Genomic DNA, 25,356 nt, shown 5'->3' on the forward strand with positions numbered 1-25,356 from the left:
AATGTTCATCGAACTCAATGCAGATCGAGGGTTGCCACAAGGCCGCTTTCAATCGCAATAGAGCTCGATCCTGCTTGACTCGATACCGATTCCTCAAGAGTGCTTGAGGTTCCAAGCACAATCGAAAGCACTCTCGCTCTCATGAAGCTATAAAAATAAACACTAGTTAACAAAACAAAACCACAATTGCTGTTGTTGTAATTGATTAAAATGTAAGACAGAACACTTTTCAGGTACTATGCCTGCTTATATGCAAACATTTGAAAATAATCTCTACACTATGCTTTAAGCTTGGCTGTCAGTGTAAACAAAGATGGCGTCCTCCTGCATGTCGGCGCGGAAACTGTGGAGCGAGCGCGAGGCAGTCGCTCTCATCGACTGCTGGCAGGACCGCCTAAATGATTTGCGGCGCCAGAAGAGAAACGCCGCAGTATATGCAGAAATCGCGGAGGCGTTGCGAACCCTCGGGTTCCATCGCACAGCAGCAGAGGTGCGCCACAAGTTTAGAAACCTGACGCAGATACGCAGATGTACCGATTTGGCTACGGATTTGGCTGCCGCTACCACCGATTTCACAGTGTTGCCGGACATCGCCATGTTATGACTGTCGGTGGAACGTTTGGCGCCACCTAACGCACATGAGGGAAACTTCTCAATGAGAATTGAAAATGCCCGTCTAGCACCGGATGTTTCGAGCGTGCTCGAAAATCTCAATGCATATCGAGTTCAATGAGGATCGAAAGTGTCCGTGTGACAGGGGTATTAGTTGATTGCGTCGAAGTTGTTCCTGGCCATGTGGATTCTCCGTCTTGTTTGAATCGCTGCTGAAACGGAAGATGGCTGATCCGCCTGCTGATTATCGGATGACATTGCCGGTCAAAAGAAAGCGCATGGCTATCGATTTGGAGAATAAGTGCAGTATCGTGAAGGACTACAAAGACGGTAAGAAAGCGGTATCGCAACCGACGTTGTCGACGATCATCCGCTCCGCTGAGAAGTTCGGCAAAGAAAAGTGCTCGCTTGAAAGTGGGCGCAAACGCGTTCGACAAGGTGCCTATAAAGAGGTGGAGGAGGCCCTCTATGAGTGGTATGTTGGTGCCCGTGCCCAGAACTTGCCTGTCACCGGGCCGATTCTGGTCACAAAGGCGAAGCAGTTTGCTCTGCTGATTAACAATGTGGACTTCCAGCCAGGTGGTGGCTGGGTACAGTGCTTCAAAGAGAGGCCATTGAGAAGGATGTTGGCAAGCTTCACGTGAGGCAAGCAAAGCTGACGGACATGGGGTTTTCTCGTGCAAGCCAGTGAGAAGTACGTGGAGAGATGCTTGTGGCGATTTCACCCCAGCGTTTCTTCAAGATTTCTCAAGCTGAGAGGTGGCCATGACAACCTTCTTGTATTTTTTACAAGGCCCCTTTCGGGGCCACCAAAACGATGCCGTGGTGGAGCTCGTATGTCACTTGCCGTCCGGGACCCTTCTTTGCAGTTGCTATGGTTTTTTTCGTGCAACCCATTTATAACAATTATCGATTATAACAATGGAGTTTTCGTGGTACTTGAATATTGTTATAAGTGGACTCAACTGTATGAAACGCATCAGCTGCTTCTCTAGTGCACTGGTCTGAATGAACGAACAACACATCAGTGTCATCAAAAAACGGCGTGCATTTGCACGTGGAACAATGCTTCGCTAGGTTACCGTATTTACACAATTGTAAGTCGACTCGAATATAAGTCGATCCCCCACATCACATTTCTGAAAAAACAAACAAACTTGGAGAGCGTTTACGTTTGGTCTTTAATAAAAGAATGCAATAGCACTATCCTGCGGCCTCTGCTTATCACCAGCCGCTATCGGCTGCCACGCACGGGAGCACCCGTGGACACATTCCAAAACGAAAATGTATTAGTCACTGGACTACTCTCCCACACTTGCGCCATCGTCCTCACTTGCGCTGCCGTCGTGATCGCTGCTGCGGTCCCACCGCTCATCGTTTTAACATCGTCGTGCAACGAAATCCCGCACTTTGCAAACAGCCACTCACGACATCGCCTGGAACAGCTGAAAATTTTGCCTCGCTACAGCTGCCACACCTGTGTCACCCGTTGCGAACGTCGAACTTGTGGCCCAGCACGCAGTTAGTTTCTTTGGAGTAAAGATGGACAGCCATCTTGAATGTAGCCGTGAACGAGTGCCGGTCGCTTACCGGACCCGGAGCACAAACGACGAATGACGAAGCACTGCATTATAAACTTGTTAAAAGCGGCCAGTAGTCAAATGCGTCAGAGCCAAAGAGAAACTACGCACGAGCAGCGTCGGCTCTTCCGTTGGCTATCAACACTCTCTGGCGCTGCTGTGGTTCCGAGTGGGGGTGCCGCTGTGTTTGGGACAGCAACCCTTCCATCAACTATGGACGCTCCCTTGAGCGCCGAGTGCGCGGTTGAAAGTAAAAAACAAACAAACTTGGGCAATGCCTAATAAGTGTAGAACGCGAACGCGTTACCGGGCCGCCGCCGTTTATCAGCAGACGTAATCTGCGGCCTCGTGTGGGGAGTGGGCTGGTGCCGGTTTGCTGCTTATCGACAGCCGCCATCGGCGGCCTCATGCGGGGTGAGGATGCCGGTTCTGCGCGTTGACATAGCAGCTGCTCAAGGCCAGCACCAAAAGTGATGCGACAGAGCCAAGCAGCAAAAATGCAACCACGCTGTAGCATGCCTGATATCTCGTTTGTCTCACCTTTATTTATGATGCTATGCTTTGGTTTCGATTTTGAGTCGACCCTCCCACTTTGGATTTTCAAATTTCGAAAAATAGGTTGACTTACAATCATGCGAATATGGTAGTTTCTTTCTTTGTTTCTTTGCGTGCTCCATGAGCCACACATTAATGCAGCGACCAGTCTGGCCTCTGTAGGCAACGCCGCAGGACAGGAGGACTTGATACACTACGCCCGTCTTGCAGGGGGAACATATCTATGCTCATGATTTATGTTGCAAGCATTTCTTCTTCGCCCCTCATGCCTTCTTTGAACCACCGCTCCCACTGTTTCTAGTTTCCCCACTTTCCACCATTATGCACCAACACCAACTAGCCCAATCTGCAGTTCTTCACCAGCACTGGTTCTTGTGTTTTGTAGCGCATGCTCCAGTGCATAGCTCCTATAATGTGAACAGATCAGACAAAGTTTCAGTGCATGGGTGCACTCTAACCTTAGAAGGGAACATGGTGAGTGTTATGTTTGCTGCGGTGCTGCGCAGATTGCCTACTTTACATGCAGAAAGCTGGTGTTGCATGCGCAGTCAGGGCATGAAATCTGGTTACTCGCGTAAAACGATATAGTTAACGAAGAATAGAAGCAAACTGCCTCCGTCGTCATTTAATCAGAAGCGCTTTTCTTGTGTCCTACTTTTTATGTCTAGCGTAAAATATAGCTTCGTCAGCACTCCCCCATATACAATTCTTAAAAAGTTTTACTGTTGTGATTTCTGAATGTCGCGTGGGTGGAGTTATTTAATGAATTGTGCTGGAAGAGAAATCGGCGGGAAGGGACGTACACACAGCGAAAGGACATCACAGAGCAAGCACGAGTCTCTTCAAAAAAAAAGTTTATTACGCGCATCCACAGGAAGTTATTCCATTTATAATACGCCCTTGAAAAGTGTCACCTGTACCTCCCCCCTTATTAAAAGAAAAAAAGGAACAACACATTCCTGCTTGTAGGAGAAATTAGTATAATCACGAACTAGCTCCTGGAATTCAGTGTTAAATACATGATATTGAAAGTATAAGCGTTGGAAAGGGCATTACTTTTAAGAGGAGTCAATTGCATGAACGGAAAGAATTCATCAACGCAACAACAAAAAACGAGCAAACACGCAGTATTGTCAAAAACAGCATGTACACAAATTAAATGAGATGCAGCAACCAACTTCGAGAACTTCATAAAATGGACAAAAAAAATTCCAAGAATTGACAGTAATGCAAATGACAACGCTGCTTCCTCTTTAGTAAATATTTGATTACGCAGCAAAATCCAATAATTTATTATGAACATCCTTATTTACAGTATGAACCTCGCAAAGTGCAAATATGTAGGGCATGTGTATTATACCATGGTTGAACATGTTGTAGCACATGTGGTATGATATACCAAGATTTAAGCAATATTTGTAATTTTCAAAAGCAAGACTATACATAGAGGGCTCTCCAGATGCTCTTCTGAGGTCTTTTTGAGCTTATCTTTGAAATGCGAAATTTCTTCCTTCTTTTTCTCGTTAGCTGCCGCAGCCCGCAGCAGGGCTTTTCTAAGATGTCGCGTCTTTAGTTGTTGAAGAGGTTTTCTTTTTTCCGATTTTCTTGCTTGTCGTATTTGTTTGCAAACTTGTTGCGACGTTAACATAGAGTAGTTCTTGTGATGTCTCCTCTCTCCGCATAAGCTTTGAGTTGTGGCTCCCTCACACAATTTCATTTCATTGACCTGCTTCAGATGAGCTTCCGCGTCACCAGCAATCTCAACGTGATATCAGAATTTTTTGTGTATCTTGCTGTCCGTGTTCTTTGTACATGATAGCCGCTCATCGATAAGAATGGTCTTCTCTACAAGCAAGTTCCCCTGAATTAGACGGCGAGTGTAAAATATCCCGTATCTTTTGTCTGTTTCCTCATCACGAAAATACTCAAATTTCCACTGCGTTATTCGTAATGCTACAGACCCTAGATGATCAAGATTAAAATCCATTTGTGCAGCGCAGCTGTCCGGTTTGGACTCCGCTGATACGCTCTTGGAATCCTGCAAGTTCTCTTTCCGGCTTTTGTATTGCAACGCACAGGGCAGCGCGATCTATTCGAGGCTTTCTCTTCGGCGTAGTGCATTTCGGCTATGAAATATGAGCCGACAATGAAGGAAACAGCCTTGGGAGAGCACCTGGTACGAACATTCATTTCCTTCTCTCCAAAAGTACTTCATTACCTTGAACTACATTTGATTTGATAGGGCTTAATTTCTCAAAGTCACTCAGGCTATGAGGGACGCCATAGTGGAAGACTCTGAATAATTTGGACCACCTGGGTTTCTTTAATGGCCACCGATATCCATAGTGGAAGACTCTGAATAATTTGGACCACCTGGGTTTCTTTAATGGCCACCGATATCGCACAGCACATGGGCCTCCGGCATTTCACCTCCATCGAAATGCGACCGCCGCAGCTGGGATTGAACCCATTTAGACACAAATTTTAGACACAAATTTTGCAGTATTATTTTGGACGCGTTTGAGCATGTCAGATAAGTAAGCAAGCTGGGGGTCCCATTCAGGGCATACTCAAGGATTGGCCTTATGTATGTGAAATATAGGAGTTGTTTGACATTAGACTGTTACACTGTGCTTTATTGAAAATTACATTTTAAGAAATTAACGTTCTCTAGGCTCTGGATGTAATATACTCAATTTACCTCGTCTACGTTAGGTTAGATGCAAAATAAATGCCTCATGTTCGGAAGCTTCTTGCAGGGGAATATTATTTAATGAGTAAGGGGTCTGCATTGGGGAACACTTTTGAGTGAAGGAGATAAGTTGGCATTTTGTAGTGTTCAGAAACGTTTGCCATTCTGAACAGTAGCACTGAATAGAATCCAAGTCTGGCTGAAGTTTTAAAGCATCAGAAGAACTTTCCACAATATCGTATACGACAATCGTCAGCATATAGCTGAACATTGCAGGTAATATCCAGAACAATACCATTGATATAATTCAGAGAAAGAAGAGGACACCTGAGGAGTGGCAACTATTAATCAAAGCACGGTGCATGCGGCCCTGGACCCCAAGCTCTGCCGCTTCTCATGTGGCCACACGAGACAGCACCCCCCCCTCCAACCCACCCCCCTCCCCCCCCCTCCAGGTGGAGGCTGTGAACCTGTGTCTTAAAATGTGAGCTGCGCTTAAGCCGCCTCCGGCTCAGATGTATCTGGCATTTTACTTCCACGAGATCATGTGATCGCTGCTCTGCAAACAGTGTTGCAAGTGGGAAATAGTTGCACACATACAAACAGTAGGTGTGTACGTCTAGCGGCTGTCATCAAGTTGCCACTTGAAAGCAACAGCTGCGCAGCCCCACATGTAGGTCTCAAACCCAGATGCGTTGGCGCTGCAGGTAGGTTGGCTCCCCCAGTGTCTGATGGCCATTTCTGCAGAAAGTCGACACAGCTTCAATGAGTGTGGCAAAGCTTTAATGCCTCCTCTCTTTTTCTCATGTAATGGCTGTCTTCAAAAATACATGATTTTGAGAATGCCTGTTCTACCGTTCACCCTTTTCGTGTCCCAGAAGTATTCGAAATATTCGCTTTGAAATTGTTCGAAGAAACTTGCTTTTTACTTTGAACCAAAAAAGCACTGTTTACGCATGCCTAAATATTTTTTGTAATTATGAAAGGTGTGTTAGACACTGGTTAGATTATAAAAATTTCTCTGTGACATGAACTTGATCATTAGTGAGAATATAGTCTGTTGTCAAGCATTTTTTCCCATTCTGATTGATTCAAATCTATATTTTCTCTTTTCTTATTAGCGATTACCTTAGCCCATAGCTTGTAAGTAAGGGCCACTAAGCTAATCAATTTAGTCCTTTTAAACTTTGCGAAGTCCCTTTTCTAATGCAATAGTATGATATTAGCATATTTTCATGCTTCTTGCCTGCTCAGTGCCATGCACTGCATATACATGGCGGTCAGTTTCGCTAGCTGTCTTATGTATGTAGAAGTGGTGTCCAGACTCCTTATTTTTTTTCGAGCATTTTCACCTGCTTGTAAATCCTACAATACCTTGTCTTATTTTATGCTGTTTGTTTGGCTCACCGAGTTAAATCTTTTCATGCACCTTCAATAAAAGTTTAAAATGGCACCGCAGTTGGAGACATTAAATACTGGTGCGGTGGGGTCTCCGAAAATGGTGTTTATGCACACAGCTTTTCATCTTATGTTGTCAACACATTCATGCGCCTTTAGTATGGACAACTCGAATCATGGACTGTTTTTCTGAGGACCAGACTTCGTTATTGTATTTATGTCTTGTTATTAAGGAAACTCGCTTTGCGGACAATGAACAGGGGAAGAATGCGCAGAGCCCATTGGGGCCCGTGTATTTTTGTACGGGCTGCCCTGTATCTTGAGTGGAGTTAACACCAGTGAAAGGTAATGCGAGAGTGCAATTGCCTGAGCCTGAGTCTTTTTGCTTTTGCAGATGAAATTGAAAGTTGATTTTTCCAACAAACATTACAGTAAGAAAAGGGGACACTGGCAAAAAGCTGCCTAAGACAGCTTGAAGTAGCACCTAGTATCCCATGTAAACATCGACAGCAGTCTTGTTCACGTACAACAGGCTACAGTACAGCATAATATCCCTTCCAACAAAAAAAGAACTGAGAGAAAGAAAAAAATGAGGGGAAAGAAACAGTATAACGCTTACAACGCACACAATAAAAGAAAGTGGACATACATAAAAATAAAAACAGTGTGCATTACAGTCGTCGTCATCATCATCATCATCAACCTTATTACACCCACTGCAGGGCAAAGGCCTGTCCCATGTCTCTCTAATTAACCCTGTCCTTTGCCAGCTACACCCACCCTTTGCCTGCAAACTTCTTAATATCATCCGCCCACCTAACCTTCTGCCGCCCCCTGCTACGCTTACTTTCTCTTGGAATCCACTCCGTTACCTAAGGACCAGCGGTTATCTTGCCTTCACATTACATGCCCCGCCGAAGCCCACTTCTTCCTCTTGATTTCGACTAGGATGTCATTGACATACGCTTTCGACTAGGATGTCATTGACATGCACTTGTTCCCTCACCCACTCTGCCTGCTTCCGGCTTCTTAACGTTACACCTGTCATTTTTCTTTCCATGGCTCACTGCGTTGTCTTTGACTTAAGCTGAACCCTTTTTGTTAGCCATGTTAATAGTACGCCACACTTACCTACAATGATACCTCAAAGATTCGAAAAGGCCCATGATGGACAGTAAGTGACTGTGTGAAATTTCTTTTATACATATGTTATTTTCTGCCAGCATGCTAAGATAACGTGCTGTGTTATAGGATAAAGATTGTTTACCATATGAGGCATGGCAAAAAGGTAGAAGCCAGGCCAACTGACATTGTGTATTGTAAACTGGTGTGTACTGATGAAGATTAAAAGCCGCCAGCATGAGTTCATTTTTCGTTTTACCTGTTTTTATAGGTACACAATAGTTTTAAAGGGTGTAAAATATGAATACATAAAATACCATATTGCTTAATGTGCGGAAACGCATGGCCATGTCATGGTATGTTTGCAGTGTATATAACTGCGCTTTTCTGCACAACTAGTAACTTCTGTTGTTGTCTTTTTTTTGTTGTACCCCACACTGTTATGCACTAGGTAATAATAGGCAGTAAATATGCATAATAAACAAGAGTCGATATCTTTGTTTAAAGTGTATATCCCTGCGACACAGGACACCATTGATTCCGTTCATTTTCTTGCGGATAGTGTCTTTATGTTTGTCCTAAGTGAGGGATTCCGTGTACACCACACCTAGTCATGCTATGGTCGATACGGCTTCAATTCTAGTGCTGCCCAGTGCTGCCCAGCCTAGCCTGAAAGCAGCAGGATAGCCCGCTGCTTTCAGGCGTTCAGCTTGCAGTGCCTGAAAGCAGCGGGCTATCACACACAGATGCTTGTATCAGTGGCTGATCGTGTTCTAAAGACAGTCGTAAAAGGGAAACAAAAGGACAAAAAAGAGCGGCACAAAAGTAAGAGGCCTGTTGTATTGCCTTATGTACATGCCGTCTCGCTTAGGCTTAAAGGGACACTGAGGAGAAATTGAAGTTGGCTTGTATCCATAGAATACCAGCTCCTGATCACAAAAACGCCACTCTTCCTGAAAACAAAGCTCTTTTAATGTAGAAAATAGCAAGAACCAAAATACAGGTATCGCCGCCACAGGCCAATCTCGCAAGTACAAGCGTGATGACTTCCTAGGACAAGAGGCACCACCATGGAGAAATTTTCCTTACTTCATGGATGTCACGAATCTCTGAGGCTTGCAAAGGAAGGTTGTGCACCGCACCGCTACATGCCAGAAGTCACGGAGGCTCCGTTTACGTCACGTTTCACGTCACTCCGTTCTGTGTCGTCATAAGAGTTCTCCGTGTCGTCATAAGAGTTCTCGAGTTTGAATCGGAGCGGCGGGAAAAAATTTTTCAACTTCGAATCCACATTTCTTTGAAATAAATGCATCTTTCGCTCCCGGAAAAGCGTCAACAAAGCCATGAAATGCCAAACTATCAGATATTGCTAACAAAAAAATTTTGATAGGGATCTCCTCAGTGTCCGTTTAAGAAAGTTGCCGAAAGGCATAATGTGGCAGTTGTGTTCTCTGCGCCAAACAAACTGAGAAGTTTGTGTGCTAAACTGAACAACCCACAGCCAAGGAATAGTGAGAGCACGTGTGGGGTCAAGCACACAACCATGTTTGTGGCATGTAACTCAGGAGTCGTGTACAAGATACCGTTATCATGTGGCAGGGCATATGGCGACCAGACGGGACGATGCCTGAATGAACGGCTCCGGGAGGATCGCATGTTATGCCACTTGGCTCCCGCGTCGGGTAATCTGGCGGCCCATTGCTTCAAGTGCAAAAACTGTAAGCAAAAAACTATCAGAAACTGTAAGCCATTGCTTGATAGCACCACTTTCATCCTTCTGAGAAGGAAGGCACTTGCATAAGCGACCCTTCGGTAGCGCTGACGAAGCAAGAGATCAACTTTTTAAGGAAGTGAAAAGGCTGCATCCTTCACGCATGCCTGTCAGCAGAAGAAGTTAGACAACTTGTCTCCATGAAGCTATTTTTTTTTTTTGTGTCCCTTCTTTTTTCATCTTAACAGTTCATATAAAACGAATTTCCCACGCAATAAAATCAGTTGATAGTTTGCGCCCTGTCTGCATGTGTCGTTCTTGTCTGCGTAAACCATGAGTAGCGCAATAACAATGCCGAAGATTACAAACCAACCTGGCCCATTTGAAGCTCTTCTTAAGTTACATCCTTCCCGTCTTGCTGGACAAATTAGGCAATGGCAATTTTGATATTACCAGCAATTCAAAACACAAAATTCGTGACTACTGCCGTGACAATTTCGGTCAGTGAAAGAAGCAGGCATATAAAGTTCCTTGTTCATTGTTTGGTACTTCTATACTGTATATTCTAGTTATTTGCAAACAGTTGCTTTCAGTGCATGTGTGTATTGTGATTTCTTGCATGTGTGTTTGCGCTTAGCCTAAGTGTGGATCTGTATGGCCTACCCATGACATTCCGAATTGATGTGAACCCTCGCCTTCCTTCTGTACTGCCACTATCTCAAGGAGTCGGGGTCTTCAATCGAGCTGTTACCACAGCTTTTAGTCCCGACTCCTCCTTTGTAAGAAAGGAAAATAAAATTGAACTGAACACTACAGGAAGCCTACAGACCAACAGAAATACTTGGATTTCACGAGCCATCATCCAAGACACACTAAGCAAGGCATATTTGTAGGACAGACAGCGCACCTGGGAAGAATATGTACCGACTACTTGACGACTATTTGAAACACCTCCACTCAGTAAAAAACACCCTAATTGTTAGGAATCAACCCCAGGACTCCTTTAATAATGCTTTCCAAAGAGCAACCACTCTAAAATGAGGCAACATACTTAAAAGACGAACAATAGCTAACAGTGAGCGGCCTACTGCACTTATAACAAATTAGTTTAACGCTCTTCCGAACATAAACAATGTTTTACGGTAATGCCACCCTATTTTAACTGCAAATGATCGCCTGAAGAGAATATTTCCTGATGCACCAAGGGTAACATACAGCCGCAGCACAAACCTGAAAGATGCCCTAGTGCATGCTAGGCTCTATAAGAAACCCCCACCGACAGCAAGCTCATGCTCTCAATCTAGATGCAAGACATGCAAAGAGTTTACAAAGCGACACTACTGTTAGCAGCATGGCAAGTGATTTCAGCTTCGGTATAGTCGAGCTTTACCTGTGCATCATTTAATGTTGTCGACATGCTTCAGTGCTCCTTGTGTCAGGAACGATGTATCGGTGAAAGTGGGCAATCAGTAAGCGTGAGACTAAATGGTCATCGAACTCACACTGTGAGGAACGTACAGAAGGCACTGTCGGAAGACTTTAATCAACGTGGTAACAACTTGGACGCACTTGAAGTGTTCATTCTTCAGTCAGGCTTCAAATCTGCAAGGGACAGGAAATACAAAGAGGCACAAATTTAAAATCTTACCACCAGCAGTGATCCACATATTCAGAGGAAACTTGGAATCTCTCAGGTATATTCTGGCACTGGCATAATTCTTTAGAAAAAGGTGTTGCACATAGTCATAGCATTTCCCAGTACTTATAACGCTGCTTTATTGTTTCATTCATCCTACCCCTCCGTCCTGACCCATCCTTTCCCCCTCAATCGCATCTTTTTCTTTTTTTTGTTCTCTCTCTATTTATACTTACCTGATGCCCTCCAGCTGTTGCAATCATTTCTCAGGAACCTTTGGCAGGGATCTCTGAATCTACAATAGAGAATGACTTTCTGCATATATGGCTCTTAACCCATTCCCTTAAGACGAAGCTTAAATGTCGCCTCCAAATTTTTTCTTCTGGATGACTTTGCCATGACAACGATAAGATGCTCCAAGTGGCTTTCCTCCGCTGTGGCAACAATGGGCACTGGCATCTGGACTGGCCGGACAATGGTATATATAGTCCGAGACCATGTTTACAAACAGAGCGGAGGGTTTGCGGCAGGCGGTTCCAACTGGGGCGGAAAAGTAAGCTTAGTGCCCATAGGAATCATCATTATCAGCCTGACTACGCCTACTGCAGGGCAAAGGACTCTCCCATGTCTCTCCAGCTAGTTTATTAGGAGCGGAAATCAGGACTTCTACCCCACACCTAGTGCTTACTTCCTTTAGCCGGTTGCAACATCATCTGGGAAACCCGCTCATCTTAGCCTCTGGACCTGCAGTTTGAAACTGTTGTCAATGGTATGCAAGCATGACTTATGTATTGCCGATCCCAAACACGACAGAACTATGCCACATTTTACTACCTTCAAATGCCTTGAATGGTAACTAAGCAAAGGCTTTTCTAACTGCTGTAGAAAGGGCCAACATCATTTTTCATATTCATTCTTATATCTAAGAATTGTAGCTCATTTTCATGCAGGGTTTCGAAGGTAAATTTCAAACCATAACTTCCATAGTTTAAAGCCATAGAGTAATTCAAATTATAGGTGCCCATATCTGCGGGTGGTATTTATAACGACCTAAAAATGATTAGTAACTTTGCCCTGTCTTAAAAAAGTGGGCCCTATGTTTGAAGCATCTCGTTGTTGCTGCTGCCATACCCTAGTCTGTATTGGACTCGCTGCTGTCATACCGTAGTCTGTATTGGACTCCATACTAGCCTTGAATAGGACGAGCTGTCGCGCCGATTGGTGTTGCTTTCAGCAGAGCACAGAAAGACATGAAGACAAACAGGCACTTATTTCTGTGTTCTGTTCTTGTGCTGCTGCTAAAAACGATACTGGGCTCCTTAGGAGGGATGAGCTACTCTAGCAGTCGAGTGCGCTTGTTGAGAAGTGTGGTGGCTGCTCCGTGCAGGTTCTTCTTCACGCTGGTGCGGGACAGCGGGGAGAAGACCTTTTTCCACTGCCTCCAGCTGCCCAAGGTGAGATGGTCTTCACCACTAAGTGATAGGCAGCATAATATAAATGTCTGCTATCATTAGTGGTCACATTGGGAAGACCTAGCTATAAGAATGAATCCCCATTTCTTTGATGTTATTGCCACGGTCAATATGGCATGGTTATTCCCTTGTGCTGTTCACCTGGACCCCTGCCACATAACGCCACGATGTTGCCCTGCTGTGTAATTCAATAGATGATCTGCAGTGTATGTTAACTCAAGTAGGCAGAGTAATGTGAAGAAACCATTTGATCATGGATGCTGCCACCTTGGCAAGTAGGCACCTCCTGGTGTCCAGACCGCCATGCTGGTATGCACGATCACTTTCACGGTGCACACACCAGTCGCACAAGTAGGCATTTTGGAGCTTCTGCATGCATTTCTTTTGCGTTCTAAAATTGTGCACTGATAGAAAAGGCTTTTCAAGCAGCAGTGAGGCTGTTCGGTCAAGAAATAGCCAGAACACCATCGCATTATGGCACCACAGGCTCTTCGGCAGGGGTGTGTACACACAGTTTGCTGTCTGAAAAGCTACGACGGTGATTTTTTTTCATGAATGCCGACGTGTATATATGAGAAGTGACATTTTGCCCTTGATATAACTCTTAGAATGGGACATGTTGCGGTCACGAATAGATCATTGCACCGAATAATGGAAATCTAGATCTAGGCTATAAGCAGGGGTTAGAACTGTGATCTTTCAAATGTATCAGTGGCAGACAACACGGGGCAGTGAGCTCTAGCCCAGTACTTTTGTGAACTGAAGACTGTGGCAAAATATTAAAGTAACGAAAAAGGGCACCAAAATCTTTCATGCAAAACTCCATTAAGAACATGATGCTTTCACATGCAAAAAACACAGGTCAGGGCATCTGTGCTTAACTCTCCTTTATTTTTTTTTGTTTTCATGTAGTCAGCTCTCACGCTACACCTCCTGCAAATTTTGATCTGTGTGAAAGTTTCCTTCATGCAAAGTATTTGACGTGGACAAATTCCCGTGTGCAAACTTGTGACCATTTTTTTTCATTAACCACGAGCACACGTACTATTGGCAGCAGAAAGGAACAGGGTGCGTGTTCTCTGAAGAAAAAAACTGTTCTAGCGCTGCCTTGCGACCAAGTCGCCTTGTATCATTAACAGAAGTGGAACATCTATGTTCTCTCATTTATTCGAAAATTCCAGTCGATCGGCTTATATGTGACTGCACTGCACTGAAATAATTTTTTGCCACTCACCCGCATCCTGTAGACTATTGCTAGTGCCTTCCGCGTAATTAAGTTCTTGATCATCCATTCTCCACCAACCAAGTGTTCAGAGCACACAGGAGATGCAGCCAACAGGAAAAAACCCATTTAGCTGATACTTGCGATCCAGGGACACCTTTCATCTGCAAAGTGGTGCAAAAGAAACGGCCTGCGGCTGTCAGTGCACTTTGCACGGTTCTGGAGGTCATTTTTCACACTTCCGATGTTTGTTCCGACACACACTGGCAGCCGGACAACCTTGGGCCTCGATTCGCGGTGATATCTAGACGCTACAAATATTTTGCAACTATACTTCATCTTACCAAGGACTGCATACTACTTAGCATGGTATTTTGTGTACCATGCCTTGGTACCACCGGCGCATACCAGAGAGGAGGAGTGGCCGAGTTCGAGTCTGTTTTCCTTTTTGCCTTGAAAACAGTCTGTAGACCTACCCAGGCCACCCCGGCACAAAAGGAAATGCCAGGAAAATGGTGGCAGCGTGTATTGCATGCAGGTGGGAACAGTGGATTATATTTTATCTCGCGCGTGCTGACCTGTGGGGTTGAAATATGGAGGCCCGAAATTCAATTGGACTGTGTACTAATGTTCTTGGGAAGCCAAGAACCCAACAGCGTGGTAGTCACTTCCCTGAAGTGGTCATGTCACTGCAGTGCTATTCAGAATACTTTAGTCTAGCGTCATGTGACCATGTGTGACCAAGGGACTGAAAAGATTTCAGGCGACCCTACTACATCGAATTCGCACGGCCTCTGCTCGCACTCCTGTCTGATGCATAAGACGGGCATAGCATCCTCTCCACTCTGTTCTTTATGTGGTGTGTGTGGGGATATCGAACATTATATCATGTAGTGCCCAGAGAAAAACCCAGAAAGGTTTGTGATGTTCGTTTCCTTCAAGAGGACAGGAGCCCGTCACAGTGCAGTTCAGGACATTGTCTACCCGAGTGGAAACCAGACATGCAGAAAGGAGGCTGTACGCCTTCTTTTAACATATCTGCAGGACACGGATCTTGTTTCTAAATGGTGACAGCAGGAGCGGACTATGGCCTACTATGATTGAATGTGTGCGTAGATGGTGTCTTCCGGAGTGGACTACGTTATACTGTGAATGAATGTGTGTATGGATTGCGGCACTACAATGGCCTATGTTCTACTGTGACTGAATATGTGCATAGATGGTGACTTCTGGAGTGGACTCTGTGATGTGGACTGTGTGGATTGATTGTGTGCATAGATGGTGACTGCGGGAGAGAATGTGTGCTATTATAAGAGACTGTGCGCATAGCGGGGTAGATGCAACATTGTTAATATAGAAGGGACGCTGCGGTGGAGGAATTGCCGGCAGATAAAGCAAGGCTAACCCCACCTGTAGCATTCAACACCTCAACTCAACTCAACTCTAGCGTCATGTTGTGCGAGGCATCAGTTATAAAGGCATTGGAGTTTTATGGTGCCTGGGCACAGCAGGTACTCTAATAAACAAAGATTTCATTTTACACTAATATAGTATACGTTAGAGTCACTAAATAAAGACTTAGAGTACCGTCACTGCAGCACGGCGGTAAGCAGGGGCGGCCATTTCGGTGTTTATCATTGTTGCCAGATTGCCGCTTCGGCGACCTCGCCGCTAACTTTGGCCTGGCCATTTTGTAAACAACGCTGTTAGCCACCCTGCGCTGCGGCGGGGATCGTAGCCGTATGGCATGGAGCCGCTCAGATGCAAACGGTACAGCTGTTGCCTTCAGTTTATGCTTTCGTCGTGCGGAGCTGAAATGCTGCGAGGCGCGGAATCCCTGGTCACTGAGTCGGTCACCGGCAGCACTCGCAGCGTCGCAGCACTAGGACTACCACAGTTGCCCGACTGAAAACGCATAAGCCACAAAATGGCAGCCCCCATGAACCGTCGCATTGTAAACAAATATCACGTGATGCAAACTGACCAATGATCGTGGCGGCTGCACAGAACAATAGGAGAAAAGAGTGCCGGTACTCTAAGTCTTTATTTAGTGACTCTAGTATACGTATAGAGAAGATGAGCAAGAGAAGATGCACAGTGAAAGCTCTTCTTAAACTCATTTTTTTCTGATGGCACTGCATGGTTGGAACTTCATTTGGGCTGATATTGTGAGGTGAGTAAGCTTTGATGAGTTTTCTTGGTTGCTTTATGTGAATAATACGAGAGGATTCTGCTTTTTGGCATATTTTTCACCCTTAAGCTTTGTTCTGGGATGACTGGTGCATGGAACCATGGCTGCATCTGCTGCCATGAGGGGGTGGCAGAAGAAATGATGCTTAATGCCCTAAATATGTGCATTGATAACATGATCTTCACAGCTAGTGCTACACTTCCGCATGCCAGTCAAAAATTTCACCTGTGCTTGCGAGCAACGCTCAATGCACGGTACCTCTGTCTTGAAAACAACTGCCGCTGTTCTTAATTGACAGGTTGAAAAAGAAGCCATGAACTTGCATGCTGTGGGCAAAAAAGCAGAACTTGTCAGCCGGAAATGCTGGTAAAATGGCACCCTTCGCAGCAAAAATCTTGTGGAGGAAGTGAGGAACAAAACATTCACTACTTGATAGGAGGCTGTGTGAGGAATGGGGTGAAGGTGTGCATTTTCAGCCGAATAAGTGGTAGGCTACAAAGAGCAGTTAGGCTAATGCTATGTAATGTGTTTTGTTGCAGTGCACTGCTCTTCATTGTTTGCAGGGTATTGGGTCAGTGTTGGTCGCTTGCAGCACACAACCAGTGTTAGGCTGCTCAGAACACGTGTCTTCATCAGCCATTCTGGTGCTGTCGTCAGTGGACGCAGATCACGAACGACACCTTCCCTGACTGGGCTGTCTTGACCAGTCTGCTTGGCTGTCGTTGGCAGTGAGGAAAGTTGCGAGCGCTTGTGCGGCAGAGCTGGGGCGTGGATTTCTCATTTTGCAAAATTGCAGATGGGTGTCTTTGAATCAGACAAATTATATTGTGCGGAAGAGTGGGTAACTGCAAGGGCTGTTGCTGCCTCTTTCACTTCGATGGATTGGGTAGTTTCATATGGCAGTACAGGCACATATGAGCTTAGTTCGTTGCTGCCATTGCGAATGTGGACTGCTGAGGATATTCAGCGGCATCCACATTGACAGTAGGGATGAATTGGGGTTAACTCTTGCGAGGAGCCTTAGCTGTGGTGTCACTCATCATTGTAGTCCGTATGAGTGTTTTTTGGGAGTGGCAGAATATAAATTTCTGCACTGATGGTGTCGGGAAGGGAATATTGAACAATGATTTGACCACGGAGGTGAATTTGTAGTCCAAGAGTTGCTGCCCGGTTGTTGTCCAAGAGAGTCGATGGTGTTGGCACATTGTCATGTTGGTAACAACGCGAAGACAGGATAGCAGAAAAAACACAATACAACCACTGCTGACAACTGACATTTTTATTCCGGAAGGACATGTATATATACCGCGTTGTCGCAACCAATAACACAAGCGGATTCAAGGTGCACAACACTGATTGGGCATTGTGAATAGCGCTTGTGTTGTGTTTTTTTCCGTTATCCCATCTTCACTCTCGTACCAACGTGATCGTGAACCAACAGGGCCCAGTTAACTCTCCACTCATGTGATGTTAACTGTGCTTCGACTAGCTCTTGTTAGGGTATTATGGACCATGATCTGGAGAAGTTTGGCTGCAGCTGTGGCTCTGGGAGGGAGAAGGGCCGTTCTGATTAGACTGTTCACCTGCTTGTTCTCCAGAGGTACGGACCTAGGCGGAAGGTCTGAATGAGGCAGTCATCATCATCACCAGCCTTACTACACCCACTGCAGGGCAAAGGCCTCTCCCATGTCTCTCCAATTAACCCTATCCTTTGCCAGCTGCATCCACCCTTTGCCTGCAAACTTCTTAATCTCATCCGCCCACCTAACCTTCTGCCGCCCCCTGCTACGCTTACTTTCTCTTGGAATCCACTCCGTTACCCTCAATGACCAGCGGTTATCTTGCCTTCGCATTACATACCCTGCCCAAGCCCATTTCTTTCTCTTGGTTTCGACTAGGATGTCATTAACCCGTGTTTGTTCCCTCACCCACTCTGCCCGCTTCCGGTCTCTTAACGTTACACCTATCATTTTTCACCTATCACCTGAATGAGGCAGTGCATGTCGGCTTCTCTTGCGTTCCAGTGGCGGTTGCAGATGCGTTCAATTGATGTGGCAATGTTCTGCACAGATTCGCGAATAGCTTTTATGGCATGGTGCCACTGTTAGAAATGTAGAGCCTAGATGTTACGCTCGATGCCTATCGCAAGGTCGCCTGAGCACTGGAAATCAGCAGCTTTCTCAAGCCAACCTTGGTACAGTGAAAGCACACCAGTTCCCCCTCGGGTACGGCCGCTCAGCAGAGGACATGTGGCGAGACGCGCACATACAAGCAAAGCAGCAGCAGCGTTCAGAGAAGTGCTGTTGCCCGGACGGCACTGCACAAGGAGAGCCACCTGCTTTGGCGTAGCGAAACAAGTGACAAGCCATGTGCACGTGATGGTGACAAGTGCACAGGGGTGAGTTGTCGCTGGAGTTAAAAGTTAAAGGGATTACCACTCGTGCTGCACAGTTCAGTAACCGCCCCATGTGCCGGCCGGCGGCGCGGATTGAGTCTCATGTGTGAATGCTGCTGGCCAGATGGTTGTGTCACTCCTGGGTTGCGTCATACGGCGAAAATCAGTGGAGACTCCAGCCCTGACATCCTGCATGACACTCGAAGGCTTGTGCCTGACCTTGGTGGAGATGGCAGCGGGGCCGACAGCAGTGATGACAGTAGCGACGGCAAGACGGACTGTTACAGCTTCGTTTTCACACAGTTGTTTCACGTGGCACCACCCAGAAGCAGCGCCATAGATCTTGAGAATAAAAAGGCACAGCATGAGCAGTGGATGTGTTGTTTTGCGCAGTGGAACGCGGTGTACCTGCGTCTGTCTTCTTCGGAGTTTAGCTGTTGAGAGTGACTGCCGAGCTGGTATGCTTATCGGCAATGCCCGAGCTTGCTCATGATAGAACTCTTCCAGGAATTGGAGAGCATGCAGATGGAGACCAGATGTGCTATGGTGTCACCTGAGTGGCAAGGGTGTGTGTCGGATGGTGATACGCGACCATCTCCGATGGAAAAAAGGAACATTGCCTGGCAGCTGGCGATGCCGCCTTCGGGCTGGGCCTTGGACCATGTTGATGGCCATTGTGTATGGAGGGCATTTAAGCATGTAGAATGTAAGATTAAAGATTGGACCTTGATTTGGGCAATAATGTGATGGAATAAATTTCAACCTGTAACCCGATGCTTGTCTGGGAAGCTTCTTCCACGTGTCGACGGATAGAAAGAGTGTATAAAGAATTACTCTAAGACTTCTATTTTCGACAATTTGAATGGGGGCTCCATCTAGGGTGGTGTAAATAGCAGGGGGGTGACATCCTTTAAGATTTATTAAAAAAAATTGAAAGTTGGTGTTTTGAGGAAAGGAAATGGCGCAGTAACTGTCTCACATACCTAGGTGACACCCAAAGGGAGCTGGGAGGGAAGGAAGGAGGGTGGGAGTGAAAGAAGAGAGAAAGAGATGTCATAGTGGAAGTCTGTGGAATAATTTCGACCAATTGGTGATCTTGCATTGACATCGCACAGCACAAGGCCACCTTACCTTTTATCTAAATGTTCTGATTTGGTTGCCGAACAGCTGAGGCCTATACTTTGGGCAGACACAATGCTGGTCACTTGCTGCAGATTGGATTCGATTTCACTGTGATTACCCGTGTTAGACCAGATTGTGATGTCATCGGCGTACAGGAGTGCTGCAGCGGCGAGATTGCTGCCAGAGTACATGGTGCATAGCTGCTTTCCTGCGTGGAAGGGCCGCCTGCCTGCAACTAGGCATGCCCAAATCTTCACGATAGAAAGTAGAGGAAGCCTGTCCCCTTTCCTTATTCCACTAGCACAGTAGGCCCTTTCTCTTTTGACCTCTTCCACAGCTATATGCTTGTACAGAGCAAGGATGGCATCCTGGCATGGAAAGCATCACCTCTGCTGTACACCACCCCCTTTTTCTTCGCCCTTGTCTAAAAGTTGTGCTGTGTTATATTCCTAGCTGCCGTGAATCATGCAAGTAGCCCGATTAGCCACGCTCGCAAGACGATTGTACACTCTGAGTGGTAGAGACAGCCTGGCAAGGATTGAGCGGCATCAGCTCCAACTGTACATGGACTGGGACTGCCTAAGCGAGGTCTTGTGGAACATCGCACTACCTGCTAGCTGCTACTTACTGGCAAAAAAAAGCATCATTGACCAGAGGGAGAATTACCATCCTTTGAGACATGATGATTGATTGTCGACAGTTTTGGGCAGGGCACGTAATGCAAAGGCAAGGCAACCGCTGGTCCTTAAGCGTAACAGAGTGGATTCCAAGAGAAGGCAAGCTTAGTAGGGTGCGGTAGAAAGTTAGGTGGGTGGATGAGATTAAGAAGTTTGCGGGCATACAGTAGGCGCAGCTGGCAAAGGACAGGGTTAATTGGATCTCTCCAATAAATCTCTCCAAGGCCTCTCCATAAGGAGAGGCCTTTGCCCTGCAGTGGGTGCAGCCAGGCATGATGATGACGATGATGGCGAGAATACTGCATCAAGCAGTCCCTCCCCAAGTGCTTAAAATATAAAAAAAAGAATCCCTGGATCACGAGAGAAGCGAAGGATTAGCTGCATGAACAAGGCACGGAGTTCTCTCTTCGCATCCCATCATCATCATCATCCGCCTGATTACACCCACCACAGGGCAAAGGCCTCTCCCATGTCTCTCCAATTAGCCCTGTCGTTTGCCAGCTGTGGTCACCTTGTCCCGGCAAACTTCTTAATCTCATCCACTCACCTAACTTTCCACCGCTCCCTGCTACCTTCTCTTGGAATCCGTTCCGTTACCCTTAAGGATCATCGGTTATCTTGCCTTCATTACTTACCCTGCCCAAATCCATTTCTTCCTCTTGATTTCGACTAGGATGTCATCAACATGCGTTTGTTCCCTCACCCACTCTGCCCTCTCTCTTAACATTACACCTATCATTTTCCTTTCCATGGCTCACTGCATTGTCGTTAACTTGAGCTGAACCCTTTTTGTTAGCCTTCAGGTTTCTGCCCCATGGGTGAGTACTGGTAAGGTACAGCATTTGTACAGTTTTCTCTTGAGGGATAGTGGCAAACTGCCATTCATGATCTGAGAGAACCTACCAAATGTGTTCCACCTGTTCTTATTCTAGTTATTTCACTCTCGTGATCCGGATCTGCGGTCACTACCTGCCCTAAGTAGACGTATTCCCTTACGACTTCCAGCACCTCACTACTAATTCTTAACTGCTGTTCCCTTCCGAGACTGTTGAGCATTACTTTTTCTGCATATTTTATACCTGCTGTTCTGCTCTGCCTGTCTAACTCATTGATCTTGCTTTGCAGCTCATCTCCTGAGTGACTTAGCAAGTCAATGTCATCAGTGAATCGCAGATTACTTAAGTATTCTCCATTAACTCCTATCCCCAACTGTCCCCAATCTAGGCCCCTGAACACCTCCTGTAAACAGGAAGTATTTTATCCAAATACTTAGTGGGGCAATTTGGGGGATAGGTTTCAGAATTCAAGCGCAACACAGAAAGGAGAATGACAGGACGTCGCATGTCCCGTCGTTCTCTTTTCTGTGTGCTGTTCTTGTTTCTCTTGAATTCTAGAGAATTCTTTGGTGAAGTTTTATTGCTGACTTTATGGAGGACTCAGAGTCCCTCAAAATCTCAGAGTACGGGAGATAGCAATAATCCATTGTGAGCAAACCCTTCATTCGATTTTCTCATCAGTCTACACTTCTCACAACGGTTGGTCACCAAACATAACAGACACACATGGTTGCCTTCCAGTCCAAGACATAGATCTAAACTTGCTTCTTAATTTGTGTGTGAAGAAAAGGCGAGTCCATGATGGGATTCTGAATGAATTTCGGTTCAGATATGGAGAGTGGATTGCCAAATGCTTCAGTGAAATTTTCCAAACATCCATTACCACAGGTTCTTTCCTCATATCCTTTTAAACGAACACTCGCCAAAGTCATAAAAGAAAAAAATAACCGTAACAGAATTGACGTTTCGGCACCACTAAGGGTGCCTTGTTCACAATGGGATGAAAAACGAGACGGGCTGCTGCTTATGTAGGGAAAAAGTTGCGTATCGTGCGGATGTATATCTCGGGTAGATTGCCCTGCGTCCTGTTAATCGCTTGGCTTGTCATTTGTATGTGAAGGGATTCCTTGAGCAGACGAGTAGATAATGATTTTTCTTTCTCAAGTATGCGCGTGGAATCCCAGTCAATCAAGTGGCCCGTGTTTTGCTGGTGTTCTGCGAGAGCGTTAGAAGTCACTTTTTTGTGATATACCCGAGATATACATCCGCACGATACGCAACTTTTTCCCTACATAAGCAGCAGCCCGTCTCGTTTTTCATCCCATTGTGAACAAGGCACCCGTAGTGGTGCCGAAACGTCAATTCTCTTACGGTTATTTTTTTCTTTTATGACTTTGGCGAGTGTTCGTTTAAAAGGATATGCTGAATTTCCCTCGCCAGACGGGTTTCCGTCGAACCCTCAACTATGTTGCTCTTCGCGAGAAACATGGGCCGCCTGCTGTTACCAAGATTCGACAATTCGTCAACCTCAAGACAAGGCTGACTTCGTTCCAAAGCCACCTCCAGTTCAATCTTCGTTGCAAATCACATGGATTGATCCCCAAGTCTCTGCGGCTACCGATCCTCGTGCATACGCCAACTGGAAGACAAACCATTGCTCAAGCTGAAAAGCGACTACTACAGGCAAGGATCCTCGAGACAAAATGCACAATCAAACGCCTGGAGAATGACATTTATTGCACCCAACAGTTCCTGGAAAAGCTCATTCCCGCGGACTTCTTTGATGTTCTTCTGCATGCCAACAGCGAGGGCGCCAAGAATCAAGAATTGAAACATATGGCACAAAATGCCAAGTTCAAGCAGCTGTTGGCCAGTCCGCCTGAGGCCGGGGTGACAGCGAGTATGTGCAACCTGTCTTCGCACACGCTTGATCCGCATGAACACAGCCTACTTCTCCGAGGCCTCAACTTCAATACTGGCGCTCCTCCAAATGCTGTTAACATGACCTGCGCTGTTGAAGAGGCTATACGCAAGGCAGCTTACAAAGCGAAGCACGCTCAAGGGCCATTGGAGCTCTTTCTAAGCTTGCTAAAAGCAAGACTCGCACTATCACACCCGCAGAGCAAACAGCATTGACCAGTCTGCAGAAGAACAAAGACATCGTCATCTTGCCTGCTGACAAGGGTAACGCCACTGTCGTTTTAGACCGCACCGACTATGTGCGAAAAATGTACGCCCTTCTGGAGGACACAACGACGTACGCCAAGCTGGCGCGAGACCCTACAAAGAAAATCGAGTCCGAGCTGCAAAAACTTCTTAGTGATGTTTTCAAGTTCGTCCCCCCCGACAAAGGCTTTCTTTACAATCGCCTGCTTTGTCACAACGGCTCGGCACCAGCTATATACGGGGTGCCCAAGATACACAAGAAGGAGGTACCACTTCGCCCGATTGTTGACTTCACACGGTCACCACTGAACAAGTTGTCGGGATACCTCCACCGTATACTGGCGCCTTTGGCAGGAAACATGCCTACGCACGTCAAAGACTCGGCACATTTCATTGACAAACTGAAGACTGCGACTTTTGGCGATGATCACATTATGGTGTCGTTCGACGGGAGGTCCATGTTTACTTGCGTGCCGGTGGACTTCGCAGTTGAGTGTTGCAGGAATGCCCTGAAGAACGACTTGTCTCTGCCAGAACGTACGCCCGTAGAGACCGACGACTTGTGCCGGCTCCTAAAATTCTGCTTGTCAAACACATACTTTGTGTTCAACAAGACGATGTACAAGCAGATCTTCGGCACAGCAATGGGAGCCTCTATTTCCGTAGTCTGCTCCAACCTGGCCCTAGAAACGATATAGAGTCGTGCGCTTGCGTCGTTCGACCCGCCACCTAGGTTTTTCCTGCGGTACGTCGACGACTGTTTCTGCATCATCCGACGACAGGATGCGGAAAAATTTCTACGGCACCTGAACTCATTTCAAGAGAGCGTTCAGTTCACGATGGAAGAAGAGAGCAATGGGCGCCTCCCTTTCCTCGACGTCCTCATCGAATGAACAGCAAACGGCATCACGACGAGCGTGTACAGGAAGCCTAACCACACAGGGAAGTACCTGAATTTTCATTCTGCGCACCCAATAGGGCAGAAACGCTCCGTTGCCGCGGCGCTTTACAATCGTGCCTTCAAGCTTTGTTCAAGCCCATGCAAAAGAACTCGTGAAGTCCGCCGCATAAGAAAGCTTTCAAAGAACGGATACCCGCGTCAAGTGCTACAATCACAAGAACGACACGCTGCGGCCCCTCAAGCCGAAGCAAAAGCAGCCAATAAGAAAAAACGTGCAGCCATCCCATATGCCCCTGGGGTCAGCGAGACGTTATGCCGGATACTGGCTGACTACGACATCCAAGTTGCCCATGTCCCATCCAGCAAGCTCAGAAACCATTTGGTACGAGCAAAGGACCCGCTTGAAAAGACCAGCTACCCTGGGGTAGTTTACAAAATTCCTTGCAAAGAATGCGGTGCAGCCTATATAGGCGAAACAGGGGACTTCAGGAGACGATTCAAAGAACACCAGCGTGACGTCAAAAACAAAAAAGTGACTTCTAACGCTCTCGCCGAACACCAGCAAAACACGGGCCACTTGATTGACTGGGATTCCACGCGCATACTTGAGAAAGAAAAATCATTATCTACTCGTCTGCTCAAGGAATCCCTTCACATACAAATGACAAGCCAAGCGATTAACAGGACGCAGGGCAATCTACCCGAGATATACATCCGCACGATACGCAACTTTTTCCCTACATAAGCAGCAGCCCGTCTCGTTTTTTATCCCATTGTGAACAAGGCACCCGTAGTGGTGCCGAAACGTCAATTCTCTTACGGTTATTTTTTTCTTTTATGACTTTGGCGAGTGTTCGTTTAAAAGGATATGCTGAATTTCCCTCGCCAGACGGGTTTCCGTCGAACCCTCAACTAGGTTCTTTCCTGACTGCATTGAAACATGCAAAAATTATTCTGATCCATAAGAGTGCTTTCACCTCTGTTGTCAATTTGTCGACCTCGGTAGTTTTTGAAATCTACCACTTTCTGGTGGTTTCAGATGTGTGAGAAAGAAGCGTTTTCAGCCGC

General features: G+C 46.2%; 1 protein-coding gene across 3 annotated transcripts in view; it reads left to right on the top strand.

The window, feature by feature from the left end:
- The window catches only part of LOC144127801 (DENN domain-containing protein 2D-like), a 352,039-nt gene that overhangs the window by 141,584 nt on the left and 185,099 nt on the right, over positions 1-25,356 (top strand). For all 3 annotated transcript variants that reach the window (XM_077660720.1, XM_077660718.1, XM_077660719.1), the window contains one exon: positions 12,694-12,760. In XM_077660720.1, coding sequence (XP_077516846.1) covers positions 12,694-12,760 — 67 coding nt within the window. The remainder of the gene's footprint in view (positions 1-12,693; positions 12,761-25,356) is intronic.

This window comes from Amblyomma americanum, chromosome 4 (assembly GCF_052857255.1).
Source record: "Amblyomma americanum isolate KBUSLIRL-KWMA chromosome 4, ASM5285725v1, whole genome shotgun sequence".
Lineage (NCBI taxonomy): Eukaryota > Metazoa > Arthropoda > Arachnida > Ixodida > Ixodidae > Amblyomma > Amblyomma americanum.